The sequence below is a fragment of the Penicillium diatomitis genome (assembly GCF_028827545.1).
Source record: "Penicillium diatomitis strain IBT 30728 chromosome Unknown utg000003l_segment0_segment0, whole genome shotgun sequence".
Classification (NCBI taxonomy): Eukaryota; Fungi; Ascomycota; class Eurotiomycetes; order Eurotiales; family Aspergillaceae; genus Penicillium; species Penicillium diatomitis.
This window is the reverse complement of record NW_026623175.1, coordinates 3,340,355-3,363,269: the sequence shown is the minus strand read 5'-3', so window position 1 is coordinate 3,363,269 and position 22,915 is coordinate 3,340,355. Positions and strand designations below refer to the sequence as shown.

The following is a 22,915-nucleotide window of genomic DNA, read 5'->3' as shown; positions in this document are numbered from 1 at the left end:
GTATCGAATACTCCGCAACGTTTTCCCTAAGTAAGATAACCTAGCCTAAAGTTCTTTCACCGTACTCCTTAGCGTTACCTATAGATAGTTCTACTTACGTAAATATAGGAAGTACTTCCGATATATCGAAATCGGCCTCTACTAGACTAAATCATCCTTCTTTTAAAGACTACTTAAATAGCTCGCGCCTCCAAAATTTTTATCCCGATCCCGAGCGTGACTATAATCTAGTATTTATAGCTAAAGATGACCTAGGGGATAAAGAAATAAAGTCTATTTTAGAAGATACCTATAAATTTTTATAGGACTCTTCCGATATACTAAATATAAACTCGGAAATTTAGCCCAGAGCCCTAGTAGGTATTAAAGAATCACCCGAAGATTCCTACTACCCCGGAGACGGCTATATAATAGATATAGCAGATTTAGAGATAGTACTTATATCTGGTTTACCTCCCTCCTATCCTGATAATATTCTTTCTCCTATATCTCGTTAGATAGATAATAATATAGGGGTTAGTAGGTATAGTAAGAGTCGTAAACGAAAGTATACCCTAGAAATTAATAATTTAGTAGTAAGAAGAGTAAGTCATAGTTCTACCTTACCTACTAGCGGTATATAAGTAGCGTCCTAATCTTTCTTACGCGCTAATAACGAAGACCTAGCTGTTTATAATGATTTATCTTTATTTAGTTCGAGTTCTAAAAGTCCTCTTCACGAGCCTACGGACCATAGTCTAATATATAAACCTAGCCCCCTAGACGTAACCTTTTTAATACTTACCGAAAGGGAGAGATCTTAAGTACGTAGTATAGGTAACTATCTTCTTATACCTAACTTTCTAATATTTTTAGAACGATATTCCTAGTATTAGTTCGCTTCTAGCTTCTAGAACGGGGCGACTTAGAATATTAACCAGACCTCGAGCACGAACTCGTCGCCTAATCGCGCCGGGCTTATAAGCTATCTAGTAACTTTGTAGAATAAAGACGAGATATAATACTTAAGGCTACTTATTTCGAGGGTTCTCCTCTTTCTATTATACGAAAGAGAAATTAAATATAAAAGAAGACGCGGTACCGTAGCGACGGCTCTTAAATAAACTACTACTAATAACTTATATAATATAAGTAGACTCTCGGGGCTAGATAAAAGGAAAATAAAGAAGTCCTTCTATAATAATAAATAGCTTAGAGAGTATTAGTAGTAGTATATCCGATTCTTTAGCCCTAGCTTTCTCCTACGATATAGTAGGGAAGTAGTAAAGAAAATATTAGTACCTTTATTTTAGAAAAGTAATTTACTATACGCTAACTAAGATCCAGAAATAATACCTACTTTTCCTTAGATATATTAATTACGTATATACTTAATAACTAACCTTATATAGTCAAACCCTACCCTATACTTAATATAGCAGTAGTCTACTTATTAATAACCGGCGAATTCCCTTAAGCTTTTACCCGGCAGACTATATAAAGGTAGGAAAAGTGTATAGCCATAGCGTCTTAACAGACTGCTCCCTATTAAGATAGCTTAGTAGTTAGGCGTGTCACTAGTATGATACGCGCCTACGCATACCACCTTCGTAGCTTAGATAGGTACCTCTTACCAGATTTAATCTCACTATTCCTTTCTCCCCTCTTTTAGGTCTACTACGTTCTCACAGTAGCAACTAATAGGTTATAAGCCCTACTTAGCGTATAAAAAGTAAGGTTATTTATATTTCCTTACTACCTAGGCACAACTTGTATAATAACCTCTTTTTCTATCGTTTTTCGGCGCCTTTTGCGCCTTCTACAGAGTGCAGACTTCGTACCTCCTTATAACTTAACGATCCCTTCGGCTACCGAAGCTATCGTATCGAATCGTCGCTAAAGTCCCTCCTTCGGCTTTAACGCTATTTAAAATATATAAAATCCTTCCGGCTTCTACGCTATTTTCAGAGCTCTTATACTCTTTACCTACGTAGCGGTACATCGCCGTAGTAGGCACGCCTATGTAGCGGCACTTCGCTGTAGTAGGCTTACTATATAATATATCTTAGTTATAGTAGATCTTATACCTTCCGGCTCTTACGCTATTTAGAGCTTCTACGCTCTATATTACCTATATAGCGGTACTTCGTCGTAGTAGGATTAATATATATAATAACTTCGTGTTATTTATATATATTTAATATGATTTCCGATCTCGAGGCTTATAAGGCGGCTAAAACCTTCGCCGAATTAGTCCCTATACTTAAGGGAAGAGCTAACTTCGAGAAATAGAAATAGGGGCTTTAATTTATTATAGATAGCCTAGACGAAGATCTATAATCTATTATTATAGGTAACCTAATATATCCTATTTAAGAGCCTTGTGATACTCCTATAGAGGAAGCTATCTAAAACGTCCTTTTCGCTTAACTTAGACGAGAACCTACCGAAGAGGAATTTAATAAGTAGATTAATAAAAATATAACTTAACTAAATAACCGATTTTACTAGTTTCGCCGGAAATATACGCTTACGAAATACCTAATCTATTATATACTTAGCGATTTAGCTCGTAGCTTTATACGCGATTATAAAGATTCTTATAAAATCTTCCTTTATATTAGTAATATATACGGTACTAGTAACTATACTACCTTAAGCTATAGGCTATTATCTTTAATTAAGCTTATATATACTAGTAGTAATCTATATAATTTTATTACTAAATAGTAAGCTACTTTAGACCTTAGGAATTTAGCTATTCTAAATACCCTATTACTACCTAAATAGGCTCTAGCTTATTTTAAGCTTATAATTAATAGCTACTAAAGCGTAAAAGGTTTCTTAAATATATATAAACCTCTAGCTAATCCGGATAGTATACTTAACTATATTTTCGGTAAATTTATTAAATATAAGTCGAATAAAAAGTCTATAAATATAGTAATCGTAGCCGTTTCTATCTTAAAAGATATAAAATCTACGTAAAATAACGATCGAGGTAGAGATAGAGGCAGAGGTCGAGGAGATAGAGGCCGCGGTAGAGGCTCTAGACGAGGTCGTAGCTAAAGTTAAAATAACTAGGATAATAATAATTAGCTATCGTATTATTATATCTACTATAAGCGTTTAATAGCTTATACTAGTAAGTAGTACTTCTTTAACCCTAAATCTAAGGATACCTCTTAAGGCGGAGTTAATATAGCTATAGCTAGTACTTCTAATTTAAAAAAGGACTTAAATTCGAAGGAGAAATCTAAAAAGAAGATCTTAGCGAGCTTCGCCGAAATAAGCTTATTAGTCGTTAATATTACGGCTATATTAATAGATAATAATAAATAGTATACTTAGATAGTAGATTCTAGCGTATTAGCGTATATAATACCTTATCGTATAAATTTTATTAATTTCACGCTACTTATTACCGATATAAAGCTTCTAAACGGTTATTAAGTATAGACTAAAGGATATAGCGATATTATCCTAAACTTTTTAAATAGAAATAATATTTCTAAGCTTAAGCTACTTAGAGTCTGGTATATTCCTTCTTTTAATATAAATCTTATTTCCTTATAGTAACTTACGAAGGATTCTGGTATTAAGACTTAATTTAATAAGATATACGGCTTCCTTGATAGGAGGGAAGAGCTTATCGTTACGGTAAAGTAGGAGAACGGTTAATATTAGGTTCGTACTTATAATAGTAATAGCCTTATTAATATACTTAGAGCTCTATCTATTTAACTATCCTACGTATTTAGTAATAGCTATATACCCGCCGTAGATTTAGCTATAGCTTCTTAAATCGGTAAGATTTAACCTATTTTAATAGACCTAGCTTATTATAGAGCCTATTACGTAGGCGAGTAGAAGGTAAAGTATATACCTAAATATACCGAAGGAATTAATATTAAAAAGGGAACTAGTATTAAGTATCCTTATCCTTCTTATATTCTTAGTAAAGGCTATATCTTATCTTTTAGACGAAGTAAGTATATTAAGACTATACTAGCGTAGAAGCTTTATATTAATATTTAGGATCCTATCTCTATCGCTAGCGTTAGAGGTAATCGTTATTTTATAATAGTTACCGATAATACTACTCGCTTCTATTAGGTCTTCCTATTAAAGACGAAAAGCGAAATTACTAATAAAATTCGTATATTAGTAACCTATTTTTTAACGTAATTTAACTATAAAGTTAAGATGATTTTAGGTGATAATACGTAAGAATACGTTAAAATCGCTACTTTTTACGAAGAAAATAGTATTATTTAGGATCCTATTCCCCCCTATATACCTTAGCTTAACGGTATTACGGAGATTAGGAATCGTTAGCTTATTAAGCCGCTAATCGCTATATTAGCTAAAAATTAGCTTCCTAAATATCTATAGGATAAACTACTTTTAGGTATTAATTATATAATAAACCGTCTCTAGTAGTCTACTATTAATATAACTCTATATAAAGCTTTCTATAGCAAAAAGCTAGATATTTTAAATCTACGCGTACTTAGCTACTAAGCCTAGTATCTAATTCTAAAGGAATATAGGGTAGATAAGCTTTCTCTATATATAGCCGAAGTAAGGTTAGTAGACTATAGTACTAATAGATATTAACTCTATAATATTTATTTAAAGAAGATCGTAGTCTCTCGTAATATAGTTTTTAATAAGAATATAATAAAGGATCTACCTAAGCCTATATACGATCTTAATACAGAGCTAAAGTTAGTTCCTATATAATCTATAGCTAATTAACGCTGTTATATACTATCAGATTTCCTACCGGCTAATAGCGATTAACTAATTTAGCTAGATTTAGCTAATAGCCCTAATAAGCTAGTATAGCTAGTAACTCTATCTTCTTATATTCTAATAGGAGACCTACTATTATCTAAGCGGTCTAATATACTACTTTCTTTATTTAAACGTAAAGTCTAACTTAAAAAGCTTCGTGAATAGATTAAGCAGAGATTCGCCTATAAATAGAATAAATATATCGACGATAGCCCTTAAACTATAGAGGATAGTTCCGAAACTATTAAGGGCAGTCCTAGAAATATCGACGATAATCTTTAAACTATAGAGGATAGTTCTGAAACTATCGATAGTAGTTCTTAAAATATACCTAAGATAGGTCTTCGGTGTTCCTTACGAGTCTATAAGAAGACTTAAGCGGCTATAGAGTTAGAGGAATATTTACGTTTTCTTAAGCGTTTAAATATAGCTCTGGCTAATTATATTAAATACGCTACTTTTTTAATTCGTAGTATAGCTATAGACTTATAACTACTTCTAAAGCTTTTATATTAAGCTTTAGCTTAGTTAATACTATATAAACCAGATAGCTAGTAGGATATAATATAAAATTATAGTAAGGATAAATAGACTAAATAGATTAAAGCTATAGATAAGGAAATATATAAGTAGCTAATAAACGGTACCTAGTATATATATGATCTTCCTACTAAGGGTACTCAAAAGACGCTTCTTCCGCTTTAATAGGTCTTTCGTATTAAGGATGATAGGACCTATAAAGCGCGTCTTATTATAAAAGGGTTTAAGTAACGCGAAGGAATCGATTATCTTAATATTTATATAAGTATAGCTAAAGCTTTAAGCTTCAAAATATTCTACGTAATCGCTACGTATTTCGGCTAGAAGATATATTATATTGACTTCGTTACGGCGTTTCTTAACGTAGAGCTTCTTAAAGAAATCTATATTTAACTTCCTAATAATTTTAAAGAGCCTAGAAAATACAGCCTTCTTTTAAAGACTTTATACGGTCTAAAATAGAGTCCTCGCGAATAGTATAATACTATCTATAGGGCTCTAATAGTAATTAGATTTATTCGCTTATAAGTAGACCATTCGGTATTCGTATATATAAAATATAAGCTCTATCTTCTTATATATATTAATAATATACTAATTATTACGCCTTTAGACGTATCTCTTATATAGCTTAAGGACTATATTCGAAAATCCTTCGATATTACTAATAACGGTACTACTACGCGATTCCTTACGATTAATATTATTTAATCTATAGATAGTAAAGTTATACTTTCTTAGCTCGTCTATATTCGTAAAGTCCTCGCGAAATTCAACCTATAAGATATATACATAGTCCCTACGCTATTTTATAATAAGGAGATCCTATAACCGTATAAGGATACTACTACTCCGGCGGAAGTTAAAGCTTACCGTAAGATAGTAGGCTTACTTATTTAGCTAATAGTTAATATATAACTAGATATTATATTCGTACTTATAAAGCTTATAAGATATATATATAACCCCTCCGCGAAGTATATAACTATATTAAAGCGTATCTTTCGATATCTTAAGGGTTCTAAAACGCTTACTATCGCGTATTCCTACTTACTAGACCCCCTCTTTGGATTCGTTAATACAGATTAGGCCGGTAAATATACGGATAGTAGTATATCAACCTCCGGCTTCCTTTTTAAGCTTACGAATAGTACGATTACTTAGGCTTATAAAAAGTAAATATACGTTGCTCTTTCCTCTATAGAAAGCGAGTATATAGCTATATCTTTAGCTATCTAAGAGGTATTATAGCTATAGCTCTTCCTTAAGGAACTTAATATAGAGTCCCTTTTATAACTTCCTACTATAATCTATAAGGATAACTAAGGCGCTATTTACCTTACTAAAAGCTATGATTTATACTAATAAACGAAGTATATTAACGTTAAATACTATTATATTAGAGACTAAGTCTCTAGGAGGGTATACAAATTCGTTAAAATCTCTACTATAGAGTAGGCCGTAGATAGCTTTACTAAGCCGCTATAGCGAGTCTAATTCGAGAGGTTTCTATACCTTTTAGGCATGAAAAAGCTCTGATTCAACGGCTTTTCAACGGTTTTTTAACAGCCTTTACAGCGAGCTTAATTCTAAGGGTTTAAACACCTTTTTGAGCTTAAAAAGCTATATTAAGGCGTTATTAATATATTTGTATAATCACTTTTCATGTTTTTCGTGTTTTGAGTGAGATTGGTGGATCGAGGTCCAGGGGGGTGTTGAGATAGCTTGGTGGTCAGGCGTGTCACCAGTGTGGTGCGCGCCCACGCACACCACCTTCGTAGCTTAGATAGGCACCTCTCACCAGATTCAATCTCACCATTCCTTTCTCCCCTCTTTTGGGTCTGCTACGTTCTCACAGTAGCAACCAATACTCCCCTTCAAGTTTAGTATACTTTTAGCACTAAGGCGGTATCCAGTGTAGCCTAAGGCCACCTTCAAGAATGGGTGGATATACCTAGAAATCGCCTGCTTACTTTTTGAAGCTTCTTTATTCTCTTATGTAGAGGCTCTTTCCCTTTAGCGTTGGGTTGGCGTAGACAGACATAATGTAGATATGATCAGCTTATGGCATTTGACTTAGTTAAATAGATAATATCGGCATCAATTATTCGCGCTTGAAGACCTGCGTGTAGTGCCTATATATGACAAATGTAGTCAACCAGCAGTGCCACTGCTAAATAAAACCTCTAGGTTAGTACGTAAACGTCCCTCATGGCAATTTCTAGGCAATGATGGTTACAGGTCCTATCAGTGAAGGCAGTTTAGTTTGCCTTAACACACCTCAAGGCGGCCATTTCGAGACTCAGGAACGATCGCTGTACGCGACCTGAAGACATTCCCAGGCAACATCGTCAGACCGCGTGCCAGCATCCATTATTCTCGACCTACACAGTTTTTCCAGCCGTCGTTCGCATTCAGGAGCTTTCCCAGCCCCTGTCGCCGACTGCGCCTTGTCGCCGAAACCCGTTGCCTTCATGATCGATTGGCAGAGAGGTTGAGATGGACTTGCATACTTATTAAGTCTGAGCTAGGTGCGACTTTGTCAGCCACACTAACCCTCCCAAGTCTAATTAATCCCTAAGTCCACTCCGTAACTATCATAAATTCCTCTTCCGAGCCACAACGAACCTATTTACAGCACCACTCCCTGTCTGTCCCAGAACAAAGAGAGCCCCTCGGTACACTCCTCAGCTATTAGGCAAACTTTTAGGACCACTTCGCAGATTCAGATAACCACTAGAATACATGGAACATGATGTTGCAGCGCATCATAATTATCTCTGAGGAGGCATGCTATTGTCCTCTTTATCCTGATACGGCCAATTACGCCAACAGATCTCCTGCTGGTCCGCCTCTGCTTGCCTAACCATTTCCATTCGAAACTGGCGGTTGCCCTCCACTGCCCTCTCAAAGTTGTCCGGCTCGGTCCCGCCTTCCAGATCGATATTGAGGTGTTCTCTAACGCGTGACAAGAGCTGTTCAGACTCGTTCCATTCCTGCGATTCCGCTATAGCAGCCTCTCTTTCTTCATCGCTGAACACAACCGGACAAACTGCCGAGGAAATTTTGCTCCATACCGATGGTGTCGTGATGCCTACTAACGCAGCACGTAGGTTAATTATGTCTGCATCCCAGGGATACCCTGTCTGGCGAAGGAGATACTGTTGCATTCCGAGATGAGGAGTTTTCAACACATTCATGTGTTCATCATTGTGTACACCTGTCGCGGCTGTGTAGTAGAGGTTGGCCTCTTCTAAGCGAAATATAGCTCTGGATTGTCTCTGTTCATCGATACCCATCTTATCGAAATCCTCGGGAAGGGATGGAATCTGCAGACTTTGAGGCTGAGAGGAGTCGTGCTCACAAAACGCGGGATAACCTGCTTGCATGAAGCGTGGGAATATCGCGGCATCCTGCCAATCAATGATACTGATGATTTTGGATGATCCAGGAGCTAATAAAATGTTGCTCAGGCTCAAATCGGGGTGTCTTAGCGTCGGAGCGCTGTAAGAACCCGGTCGGATTAAATGGGGCGCCAACTGTAGGAATCGCGAAAGTAACGAGGTGTGCTCAGAGGGATGAATGTTATAGTTAGTTGGTAGAAGGAATGTCCGCCGAGGCTGAGCTTTGGCGTGATGCTGGATGACAGCCATCTCTCGGCGAGCCGCGGAGGTAATACAGTCCACGGGCGAAAGCCCTACGGCAATGATCAGCCCAGGTCATGTCAGTTCTTTTTATAAGGAACCAAGAATAAAGGGGGAAGGGGGAAACGGGAAAACCTACAGGGCCCACGGTCAATTTCTGTTTTGCTTCGTTCGCCATGCCAAAACTGCCGGGTAGACACAGGGCCAATAACAAAATCTTCCACGATTGGTATCTGGGTTTCCCCGTCAAGGTCCTTCTTGTAATATAAGCTCCCGTACGCAGGAAAACGGAAGTCAAAAATTTTCCTCTCCATATCTGCGATTTGAGTCATGATGTCTTTCACCTCGTCGGTTGTGAGAGATAACCACCGTGAGGAAAGACTCTCCCCTTCAACCCGCTCCATCAGAATATACTCTGCTCCGACGGGATTGTCCGATGTTGTTGAGTATGCAAAGACCTCCGGTACCGGCAGTTTGAGAACAGCTCGCAAAAAGCCCATCGTCGCAACCTCGCTCGCGGTTGTGTAATGAGCAGGCCCGGCAATGGGCGTGGGAATTCGCGCAATCACTTCACGGCCATGCTTTGCTCGCAGAATAAACACTTTGTTGAAACCTCCCTCTGCCAGCTTAGTGATATCAGGGCAATGGTCTTGTTGCATTACTTCGCCGGCGATCCGTTGGAGCTCTGTTGGTCGAAACTTGACGTATCGTTCGTTTAAACGGTCGGTCTCGTCGAATCTGGTTAACAATCAGTAACCGAGGCAAAAGCCATAATAGACCTAACATACATCCATCGTCGTGAGGTATTTCGAAAGAATTCCTCGTTGAGAGCCTGTGGACTGGTGGATAAGTGATGGCGGGATGAAACAGACATGGCAGGCTGCTCGGAACAGAACCACGGTTTGCGGAAACAGGGCAAGGGTGATATGCTTCTAGCAATGGTGAGTCTCCGAAGAAAGTTCACCATTGTTCAAAGCATTAAGGGAGGCAAATCATCGAGCGCCCAAAGATGTTGACGGTGGTGGGTTCACTTGTAAGTTGACAACTGAAGGGGAGGGAGGCTACGTTTTCAAGGGTCGGACGCGAAGCGATGAGGTCAGCCTGGTAGACTGCCAAGCCCGCGGGCCCCAACCTTCACCACCCATCTGATGCCCATTACTGGTCGCAGTGATCTATTATTAGAAGCTTTATGAAATTGGCACATACTGAAGGCTAGATTTACTGACCTGGAGGGCCTTCAATTCCAGTCAGGCGACACGACATAAGGGGAAAGAAAGAATCAAGGAGAAAGGAAGGAATTGTTACGCTCAGGCACGAAGAGACAGTCATCAACCAACGTGGTAGCATTTGACGAAACAACTAAGCATGGGGAAGGAAAGCAGGAGAGAGTGAGAGAGGATGAGAGAGGCAGCAGGCATCAAGCCAGGCATCAAGCATCACCCAGAACTCACCTGAGCGCACCCCGCTCGTCCTTTCCCGCGGGTTGCGCTCAGCTATGTACACAGCATCACCACATGTGAACTGTAACAGGAATGCGGGAAATAATAAATAGATCACTCAACAGAGCCAGCGTGAAGTACATAGTACCATTTATTTTCAACACGTGATCGGCTAGGATGTCGTGATCGGGCCCACAACTATAGTTGACTATTGACACACGAGTACCTTGGGTACCTAAGGGAAAGAGGTACCTAGGAGTTTAGAGCTTTTTTGCTGCAGTTTTCAGGATTTCCTCGAACTCCTCCTTGGTGGCATCTACTGGGACCTCAAGTGTCTGGATCACTGCATGCGATCCATTCTTTTGGATCCAGTCCTTGATTGACTTTGACTCGGCTTGTGCAGCTGCTTGCCAGTGGAAAACATTGGTGGTTCGGGTAGCGCCTGGCTTCGCATTGGGTCTGGTGTCAGGCACTTGACGGGTGTGGTCTGCAAGATCGAAATGGAATCCGATATTTTTCAAGTCCCGTTGAGAAGTCGGGAATGTAGTTTTACCAGCTCCAACGGTAGGTCTGGTAAATTTCTGGAAAGCAACGTCGACCTTTTGCGGACTCAAGATGGCATCGACCGCCTTCTTTCCAGAAGCCCTTTATAAAAGCTTTAGCTATACTTATATAAATATTAAGATAATCGATTCCTTCGCGTTACTTAAACCCTTTTATAATAAGACGCGCTTTATAGGTCCTATTATTCTTAATATAAAAGATCTATCGAAGCGGAAGAAGCGTCTTTTTAGTACCCTTAGTAGAAAGATTATATATATACTAAGTACTATTTATTAGCTACTTCTATATTTCCTTATCTATAGCTTTAATCTATTTAGTCTATTTATTCTTACTATAATTTTATATTATATCCTACTAGCTATCTAGTTTATATAGTATTAACTAAGCTAAAGCTTAATATAAAAGCTTTAGAAGTAGTTATAAGTCTATAGTTATACTATAAATTAAAAAAGTAGCGTATTTAATATAATTAGCTAGAGCTATATTTTAAAGCTTAAGAGAATATAAATATTTCTCTAACTCTATAGCTACTTAAGTCTTCTTACGGACTTATAAGGAATACTAAAGGCCTATCTTAGGTATAGTTTAAGAACTACTCTCGATAGTTTTAGGATTAGCCTTAATAGTTTTAGAACTATCCTCTATAGCTTAAAGATTATCGTCGATATTTCTAGGACTACCCTTAATAGTTTCGGAACTATCCTCTATAGTTTAAGGGCTATCGTCGATATATTTATTCTATTTATAGGCGAATCTCTACTTAATCTATTTACGAAGCTTTTTAAGTTAGACTTTATATTTAAATAAAGAAAGTAGTATATTAGACTACTTAGATAATAGTAGATCTCCTATTAGAATATAAGAAGATAGAGTTACTAGCTATACTAGCTTATTAGGGCTATTAGCTAAATCTAGCTAAATTAGTTAATCGCTATTAGCCGATAGGAAATCTAATAGTATATAATAGTATTAATTAGCTATAGATTATATAGGAACTAACTTTAGCTCTATATCGAGATCGTATATAGGCTTAGGTAGATCCTTTATTATATTCTTATTAAAGACTATATTATAAGAGACTACAATCTTCTTTAAATAAATATTATAGAGTTAATATCTATTAGTACTATAGTCTACTAGTCTTACTTCGGCTATATATAGAGAAAGCTTATCTATCCTATATTTCTTTAGAATTAGATACTAAGCTTAGTAGCTAAGTATATATAGATTTAAAATATCTAGCTTTTTACTATAGAAAGCTTTATATAGAGTTATATTAATAGTAGACTACTAGAGACGGTTTATAGTATAATTAATACTTAAAAGTAGCTTATCCTATAGATATTTAGGAAGCTAATTTTTAGCTAATATAGCGATTAGCGGCTTAATAAGCTAATAATTCCTAATCTCTATTATACTATTAAGCTAAGGTATATAGGAGGGAATAGGATCCTAAATAATACCGTTTTCTTTATAAAAAGTAGTAATTTTAATATATTCTTATATATTATTACCTAAAATTACCTTAACTTTATAGTTAAATTACGTTAAAAAATATATTACTAATATATAAATTTTATTAGTAATTTCGCTCTTCGCCTTTAATAGGAAGACCTAATAGAAGCGAGTAGTATTATTAGTAACTATTATAAAATAATAATTACCTCTAATATCTACGATAGAGATAGGATCCTAAATATTAATATAAAGCTTCTATACTAGTATAGTCTTAATATACTTACTTTATCTAAAAGGTAAGATATAGTCTTTACTAAGAATATAAGGAGGATAAGGATACTTAATACTAGTTCCCTTTTTAATATTAATTCCTTTAGTATATTTAGATATACGCTTTACCTTCTACTCGTCTACGTAATAGGCTCTATAATAAGCTAGGTCTATTAAAATAGGTTAAATCTTACTAATTTAAGAAGCTATAGCTAAATCTATAGCGGATATATAGCTATTACTAAATATATAGGATAGTTAAATAGATAGAGCTCTAAGTATATTAATAAGGCTATTATTATTATAAGTACGAACCTAATATTAACTATTCTCCTACTTTACTATAATAATAAGCTCTTCCCTCCTATATAGGAAGCTATATATCTTATTAAATCGAGTCTTAATACTAGAATCCTTCGTAAGTTACTATAAGGAAATAAGATTTATATTAAAAGAAGAATATACTAGACTCTAAGTAGCTTAAGCTTAGAAATATTATTTCTATTTAAAAAGTTTAGGATAATATCGCTATATCCTTTAGTCTATACTTAATAACCGTTTAGAAGCTTTATATCGGTAATAAGTAGCGTGAAATTAATAAAATTTATATAATAAGGTATTATATATACTAATACGCTAGAGTCTACTATCTAAGTATACTATTCGTTATTATCTATTAATATAGCTATAATATTAACGGCTAATAAGCTTATTTCGGCGAAGCTCGTTAAAATCTTATTTTCGGATTTCTCCTTCGAATTTAAGTCCTTTTTTAAATTAGAAGTACTAGCTATAGCTATATTAACTCTATCTTAAGAGGTACTCTTAGATTTAGGATTAAAGAAGTACTACTTACTAGTATAAGCTATTAAATACTTATAGTAGATATAATAATATAATAGCTAATTATTATTATCCTAGTTATTTTGACTTTAGCTATAACCTTATCTAGAGTCTCTACTGTAGCCTCTATCTCCTCGGTCTCTATCTCTATCTCTACCTCGATTATTATTTTATATAGATTTCGTATCTTTTAAGGTAGAAATAGCTATAATTACTATATTTATAGACTTTTTATTCGACTTATATTTAATAAATTTACCGAAAATATAGTTAAGTATACTATCCGGATTAGCTAGAGGTTTATATATATTTAAGAAATCTTTTACGCTTTAGTAGCTATTAATTATAAGCTTAAAATAAGCTAGAGCCTATTTAGGTAGTAATAGGGTATTTAGAATAGCTAAATTTATAAGATCTAAAGTAGCTTACTATTTAGTAATAAAATTATATAGATTACTACTAATATATATAAGCTTAATTAAAGATAATAGCCTATAGCTTAAAGTAGTATAGTTACTAGTACTATATATATTACGAATATAAAGGAAGATTTTATAAGAATCTTTATAATCGTATATAAAGCTATAAGCTAAATCGCTAAGTATATAATAGATAAGGTATTTTATAAGCGTATATTTCCGGCGAAACTAGTAAAATTAGTTATTTAGTTAAGTTATATTCTTATTAATCTACTTATTAAATTCCTCTTCGGTAGGTTCTTATCTAAGTTAAGCGAAAAGAACGTTTTAGATAGCTTCCTCTATAGGAGTATTATAAGGCTCTTAAATAGGATATATTAGTTTATCTATAATAATAGACTATAGATCTTCGTCTAGGCTATCTATAATAAATTAAAGCCCCTATTTCTATTTCTCGAAGTTAGCTCTTCTCTTAAGTATAGGAACTAATTCGTCGAAGGTTTTAGCTACCTTATAAGCCTCGAGATCGGAAACTATATTAAATATATATAAATATATTAATCCTACTACGACGAAGTATTACTACGTAGGTAATATCCGCTATAATAATATACCGCTATATAGGTAATATCTACTATAGTAATATACTACTATATAGATAAAGAGTATTAGAGCTCTAAAAATAGTATAGAAGCCGGAAGAAGGGACTTTAGCGATAATTCGATACGATAGCTTCGGTAGCTATATTCGATACGTAGGGATTATTAAGTCGTAAAGAGGTACAAAGTCTATACTCTATAGAAGGCGTAAAACGCGCCGAAAAACGATAGAAAAAGAGGTTATTATATAAGTTATACCTAGGTAGTAAGGAAATATAAATAACCTTACTTTTTGTACGCTAAGTAGGGCTTATAACCTATTAGAGGCTACTAGGAGAACGTAGTAGACCTAAAAGAGGGGAGAAAGGAATAGTGAGATTATATCTAGTAAGAGGTACCTATCTAAGCTATAAAGGTAGTATATATAGGCGCGTACCACGCTAGTAAGACGCGCTAAACTACTAAGCTATCTTAATAATAGTCTATCTTAGTAGACTAATTAGAGTCTAGATTATAGTTATATTTCGGTTATAACTATCTAAGGTTATCTAATTATAACTAGAAAATAGATTAATAGCTAAAGATATCGCTATTTCTACGAATTCTTTAATAAATTCGTCTATATCTAGTAGTATATTTATATTATATATTATTACTTTATTAATATATATCGTAGCGTTAACTAATCTATACTTTCTATTTTTTTTACGTACTAGGAACTAAGGATTTCGGTAGGGAATATTATAATATTTAAGGACTTCTTTTTAAAGTCTCTCTTATAGTATCTCTTTAACTATTCCTTTTAGTATAAGCAGAATATAAAATCTAGGATATTACTATACTTTATATAGAATTATCTTAATATATTAAGACAGTATTACCTCCGAGAAGATTAAGGATATATAAGACTAATCCTATATAAAATATCCTTCCCTTTTAAATAGTATTTCGCGTAGTAACTCTTATTCTTTCGGTAAGAGTTCCTTACTAATTAATATCTTTTTCTCTCTTTCTAGCGTTAAACGAGCTCCTCTTATAATTATAGAGATCCGCGGAATTAGTAGATTATTAAACTCTATCTTAATATCAGGAGCGTGATACTTAGTAAAGTATCTCTTTTCGTAGATTTCTTTCTAATTTATATACCCTATAGATACCGAGCTGTTATTTTTAGTCTTATTTACTAGCTTAATTTTATCTATAACTCTTTTAAATAGAGTATAGACTAGTATACTTCTTATAGAGTAACTAAATCGCGGATTCGTAGCTAAGAGGTATCTCGGTTATAGATATTCCTCCGGAATATCTTAAGGCTACTAATAAGGTATTTTATAATAATAACTAAAACGATACTCTTTAATAGTTATAGATATTTTTATAAGTTTATTATTTTCGAATATTTTTAGTAATTTTAGTAGATATTTTAAAAATATAGTTAAAATATATAGTAAGTTATAGGGAAATTTCGGTATCTTAACTCTGGAAATATCGCCGATTATATTTCCTAATATCCTAAAAAATTTATCTTTATATCTATAGACTCTATAAAATCTTTAGGCTATAGCTAATATTCCTAGACTAAAGTCTTCTTACTTAGAGAGTAGACTTTAAATATTAGTTTTTGTGTTCGATCTTCTGAAAAGATAGCTATCTTAATAGATCTATTAGCTTTCTCTATAGTAGAGGCTATTATATTATATAGCTAGATTTATCTAAGAAGAAGTTTAGCTATATTATTAGGGGGTCTGTATCGTAGGATAGAGAACCTATTAGCTAGGCAGAGAGTCTAAGTCTATGGTTCTGATTTTCAAAGACTGAATCTTAGGGTGTGGTAGACTTCACCAGTTCCCATAATATATAAATAGGGGTTCCGCGTACCGAGTCCCCATAGCCCCACACAGAGCCTTTAGGGTTGTTACCCTAAGGCGACGCGGGGTCGATTCGATCGTGAATCGTCCTAAGTCACCACGAATAACTTACGCTGTGACATATATAGTCTTTTATAATTATATAGTAAGAATATATAGTAATATTACTAATTAAGATAGATAGATCCTCTATTACTCTATAAAATAGATATATTCGGCTATTAATAGGTACTATATAAAGCTTTAGATCTTTTCGAATACTAAGATCTAGTATTTAAGTAGTCTCTAAGGAAATAAGATTAACCGAGGATCCCTAATTAATTATAGCTTCTAATTTATAGTCTTATACGTATATCTTCGTATATAGTAGTCCTCTAGTATACTCCTTAGCTATATCTAAATTCTATAGCGCTATAACTCTTACTAATTTCCTAAGATCTAGTACTCGCGCGTTTACTTTATCTATCTTTATAATCTACTAAGTACTAGCGAAGTATATAGCTATAGTAGAATTTATTATAGTTATAGATACCGAAGGTTGAAAGGAATTCGTAAAATTTCTAACTTAACTATATAATTATAGGGATATAAATATTAAATCTCCTATAGTAATCGTAGGCGGTATAGGAATAGCTAGTAATTTTCTAGTAATTTCTTTCTTATATTAAGTAGTAGTATCTATAGAAGGTTTAGGATATTTCTAGATTATTACTATATTTCTAGGCCTAGGCTAGTAGATAGATATCGAAGATCTTATATCTTAACTATTTTTCTAGGTCTAGTTATTCTAGCTACGGATTTCTTCTATAGAAGAAATCGGCTAATTAACTAGTTAGTATTCCTATTCGCGATCGCGGATTTCTTCTATAGAAGAAATTCGGGAAGAGATCGCTCCTATATCTATTATTATATTATTATTATTAACTATTACTAGATAATATCTACTAGGTTATATACTATATATTTTTATATAATTTCTAGTTAGATTTAGCTACTTATAACTAGCTAGTTAACTATTAATAGTAAAAACTTCTTCTCGGTAGACTTTATCTTTACTTTCTTCTAATTCTTTAAAATCTATATCTTTTTCTAGTAAAATACCTATAAAATCTACTAGAGTATTATAGATTTATAGTATATAGTAGGAATAGGTATTAGAAGGGATTTAAGATAGGATAATAGCTAAGACTATATTAATATTTATATATTAGTTCTTTTATTATTAGTATTAGTCTAGAACTATATCTTTCTAAAATTAGTTATCTCTTTTACGTATATCTAGACTATTTTTACTAGTCCTACCGATTTTTACTTAATTTATCTTATTTCGATAATATAAACCTTTACTTTATATACTTAGGAAGATAGGGTACTCTTAGACTTAGTAATCTCTATTCCTATACTAGAAATATCTATCTTATAACTATCTAGTAGATATATAAGTAGGATTATTCTAGCTATTATTTTTTATAAGGAGATACTAAACTAGAACTTACTATTTATTAGTAGCCTTATACTAATCCTTTATAACTTTTAGTATATTTACCGAAAGACTATTAAAAATATTTATTAAGCTTTCTAAATCCTATCTTTCTCGAAGACTTATATTTCTAACTAGAGGATTACTAATTTACAGAGTATCTATTATTACTAGCTTTTTAGAAGATCTTTTACTAGATTTCGAATTTATATTAATATTAGTATAGACTTAAATTCCTTTATTAGATATAATATAGTCTATTATAAGATTATAATCCTTCCGATCTTAGTTAAGATCTCTAGTTACTTTTTCGATCTAGCTAAAAGAGATCTATCTCTTACTTTTCGAAGGATAATTAATATTAATCTTCTCTTTCTTAATTAACTTTAATTATAGCTTCTCCGGTAGTCCTTCGATAAACTAAGTATACCGCTCTAGTTCGCTAATATCTCCTCTTTTTACTAGATATAATAATATAGATAAAAAAGTAGTTAAGTATATATAGAAATTATCCTACTCGATATAGTTTCTATAGAATCTTTATAGCTAAGACTAGATATAGATAGTCTATAGGCTATCTATATCTTAGTACTATTCTTTAAAATCCTTAAAGAATACTTCTTTATTCTTTATTTACTAGTTAAGATTTTCTTCTATCTAGATATATTAAAGCTATTTATAGTAATCTAGAAGGATATCTAGAATCCTTATATTATCTTTTATATTATAGTACTTATATATCTATTTAAAACTATCTAAAAATTTAGAGATATTTCTTTCTTCGAACTACGATACTCTAGGAGTTCTAGACTTAGATATAGTTCTAATAATATATCTTAGTATTTATATCTCCGATCCTAGGCTATAGACTTAGATCGGTATCGGTATTAGTAAAGATACTAGTCTAGAAGAAGATAGTAGTAGTAATATAATTCTCTCCCTAAATACTTTAGATAAATCTTCTATAAACTCCGAGGGAGCTTAATTACTAGGATCCTAATAGACTTCGAATAAAGTTATATTTATAGATATTATATTCGTAGATATATCCGTAGATATTTTAGATTCTTTCGGTAGTTTAGATTTAGATTTAGATTTCGATTTCGGTTATCGCTTTAGCTTCGTAGGTTCTATTAAATTCGGATATTAATATTTTTAGGGTTTTTCGGTTATAATAGGATCTAGAGATATACTATAGGATTTATAATATTCGTAAGGTAATTAATTCTTTAAGTTTAAAGAGATCGTAGAATTAGTAGTTAATCTAGATAGTAGTATAACTTTTACTTCTTATTAATTCTTCTTCTCTCTTTCTTTAATTTCTATTCTTCTTTTAACTTTTACTTCTCGGATAGAGATTTCTTCTATAGAAGAAATCTATAGCTAATATCTTAAAGTAGTATTCTTGTCTAGTAGTATTTTTATAGTTATAGCCTATAGTAGTCGTTCTAAAGTAATATACTAATTCTATATAAAATTTAGGTATACCGAGGATATTATCTTATATAATTAGTCCGGAGTTATTTTTAGTAGTTAAATTAATATCTTCTGATCCTCTTAGTATTAATTAGCTAATAACCTACGAACTAGATAGATATATTAGTTAAATAAAGATATTCTCTTAGTAGTAGGATCCTCCGAGGGTATAGCCCCTTATATATAGCTAAAAGTTATATATTTAGCTATTTTTCTAAATTCTATTAGGATTAAATATATTATCTACTTTTTATAGTAAATCCGTAAAATTTTAGTTATAGTTATAGTCGTAGTTATAGTTATAGTCTTAATTATAGTTATTATAGTAGTAGGAATATTAGTAGTATTAATCTTATTATTAGTATTATAGTGTAAGTTATATATAGTAACTTAGGACGATTTACGATCGAATCGACCCTATATCGCCTTAGGGTAATAACCCTAAAGGCTCTATATAGGGCTATAGGGACTTAGTACGCGGAATCCCTATATATATATTATAGGAACTAGTAAAGTCTACTATATCCTAAGATTTAGTCTTTAAAAATTAGAACTATAGACTTAGACTCTCTGCCTAGCTAATAGATTCTCTATTCTACGATATAGATCTCCTAATAATTACTAAATCTTACTATTTAGCTACCTAGAGAAGAAATATCTATACCGATAATCTATTAATAATCTATCTATCTTATAGTAGCGGAATAATCCTAATAAGTTAGTAAGAAACTTAGATAACTCTTAAGTAAACTTAGTCTAATCCCTCGGGATCTAGAAGATAGATCTAGTTTCGAGATATAATCTTCTAAATAGGCTAAGTTAAATAAATAAAATACTCTCGATCGCCTCCTAGCGCGGATCTAGTAACTTAAATATAAAGCTATAATTCGGCGATAAGATATCCCCGAATCTTAATCTATATCTTCTTTTCCCTATTAATCCTAAGATATAGAGATTAAAATTAATAATATCTTATACCGCTTAAGCTCTATCTTAATCCTAGAGTAATATATCTAGTAGCTCGATAAATTAGAATATATCTTCGAAACTAGTCCTAACTAATATATAAGTAATTTATATAAGATTCCTATTAGATTCTTTATATTAGAACCGACCTAATAGGCCTAGTAGATAAATTATAAAAAGACCGAGTTTATAGTCTAATAGCCTATCTAGGATAATTTTATTAACTAGATACTCGAATTTATCTAAGGGGATTAATTTATAAAGACTAATATTACGGAAAAATACTATAGCGCTTACTAGCTTAAGGACTAAGACCTACGTATATTTTATAACTATCTCTAATCTATCGAAAACTATATAAATATTTAGGAGAAAGAGTGTACTCTTAGCTACTACGTAAAACTATACTTAGTCGTTAAAAATAAACTTAAAATACTATACTAGAATAATCTCCTAGAGAATCGTACTAATATAGTTTCGGCTATAATCTATATATAGGATAGTCGAGGTATAGGATATTAGAATCCCTCTCTACCTAGAATAAATCCGAAGAAGCGATACCGGGAAGATAAGGACTAAAAAGGATAATAGGAAAATACTAAGAAGTACTAATCTTCTTTCTATAGATAAGAGACTATAAACCCTAATCGAAATACTCCTATCTTATCCTATTATTAGTTCTATAGAAATAGGGACCTAACTTTAGTTACCTATTATATATATAGAAAAAAGGGATATTATATATCTAACTATTTCTAGATAAGATCTAGCTAAGGATACCTAAATATATATATTAACGAAATTATTACTAATAATAAAGCTATAAAAGAATAGGGAAATACTAGTAAGTTAGAGTAAACTCTATAATCCTAACTTAGTAGCTACTTATAGAGATCCTCCTAATAATTAAAACCGTTATATATATTAAGGATACTACTATTAAAATTAGCCTAGATATAGCTATAAGTATAAGTATTATTAACTATAAACTTATAAGATCTTATAAACTATAATAAGCTACTCTCTAAATACCTAAGCTCTATAACTTCTAGGATTAATATAGTAATACTAAAGACGCTTTCCGTGTCCTAATTATAGTAACTAATTAATAAGGAATTATAAAGACCTAGATAGTAGAGTACTATACTATTAACTAGAAGATAGGACCTCCTATACTACTAGGGATATCTAGATTATATATATAAGAAATCGTTATCGATATAGATATATATTATTAGTACTTTAGGGTTAACTATCGAAACCTCGATCTACTTATCCCTTATTAATTCACGAAATATATATATAATAAGATATATATCTTTATAGTAGTACCCTATTAGATTAATCTAGAAAAAGACCTCGATACTCTTAATAATCTATTCTTTAATAGTTTATTTCTATCTACTAATATCTAAAGAAATCCTAAAAGAACTACGAATTATACCGGAATCGCTAGTTAGCCTAAAGAACTTAATAACTTCGAAGATTTATACTTAGCGGAAAAGATAAGGATCTTACCCTAGTATAAAGAGACTAATTATATAATTAATCTTATCCTAGGAGCTACTCTATCCTATAAGTCTATCTATCCTCTCTCTCGCGCCGAGCTTTAGGAACTTAGGAAGTATATTCGTATAAATATAGAGAATAGCTAAATCTATCTATCAAAGAGTTCTATAGATATATCTATTCTTTTTATATCTAAAAAGAATAGTAGATTATAACTCTATATAGATTACTAGGGACTTAATTATATTTTAGTAAAGAATCGCTATCCTCTTCTACTTATCTCCGAAATCCTCGATTACCTCTTATACGCTAAGAAGTTCTCTAAGATCGATATCCGAGAGGCTTATTACTATATTAGTATTAAGAAGGATAATAAGTAGAAGACTATATTCTAAATATAATATAGCTACTATAAATATATAGTTATATCTTTTAGTCTTACTAATATCCTAGCTATATTCTAGAACTATATCTATATTATACTATAAGAATACCTAGATCTTTTCTATATAGCCTATCTAGATAGTATTCTAATCTTCTTAGAGGATATTAAATTATATATAAAATATATCTAACTCGTTCTTAAAAGACTCTAGTAATATAAACTCTATATTAATCCTAATAAATACTTCTTCTACTAAGACTAGATAGAATTCCTTAGCTATATTATTACTACTACTAGAATATCGATAGATCCTTTATAGATTAAGTTAATCCGAGAGTAGCTATTACTATCTATAATTAAAGAGATCTAATCCTTTCTTAGATTTTATAACTTCTACTACTACTTTATCTATAACTACTCGACTATCGTAAAACCTCTTATAGATCTTACGAAAGACCTCGAAAAAGGAAAATAACTAGATAGGATTAAACTTAGTATCTATATAATCTAGGCTCTTTATAATTTACTCTACGCTTTCGAGTTAGTACCGATTCTATAATATTTTAATCCTAATTATACTATCTAATTAGAAATAGATATCTTATAATAGGGAATAGCTAGGATACTATCCTAACCTAATAATAAAGGAATCTAGTATCTAGTTATATTTTAGTCT

The 22,915-nt window shown here is 32.4% G+C and overlaps 1 protein-coding gene across 1 annotated transcript; it reads right to left on the bottom strand.

Annotated features, from left to right (window-relative positions):
* Positions 1 to 8,093: 8,093 nt before the first annotated feature.
* On the bottom strand, positions 8,094 to 9,930 carry N7539_003228 (aminoglycoside phosphotransferase family protein; the record flags this gene model as incomplete). The annotated part of the gene is made up of 3 exons (XM_056932830.1): positions 8,094 to 9,016; positions 9,103 to 9,701; positions 9,752 to 9,930. 3 exons carry the CDS (start codon positions 9,928 to 9,930, stop codon positions 8,094 to 8,096), a joined length of 1,701 nt encoding a protein of 566 aa, XP_056792789.1.
* Positions 9,931 to 22,915: the final 12,985 nt, after the last annotated feature.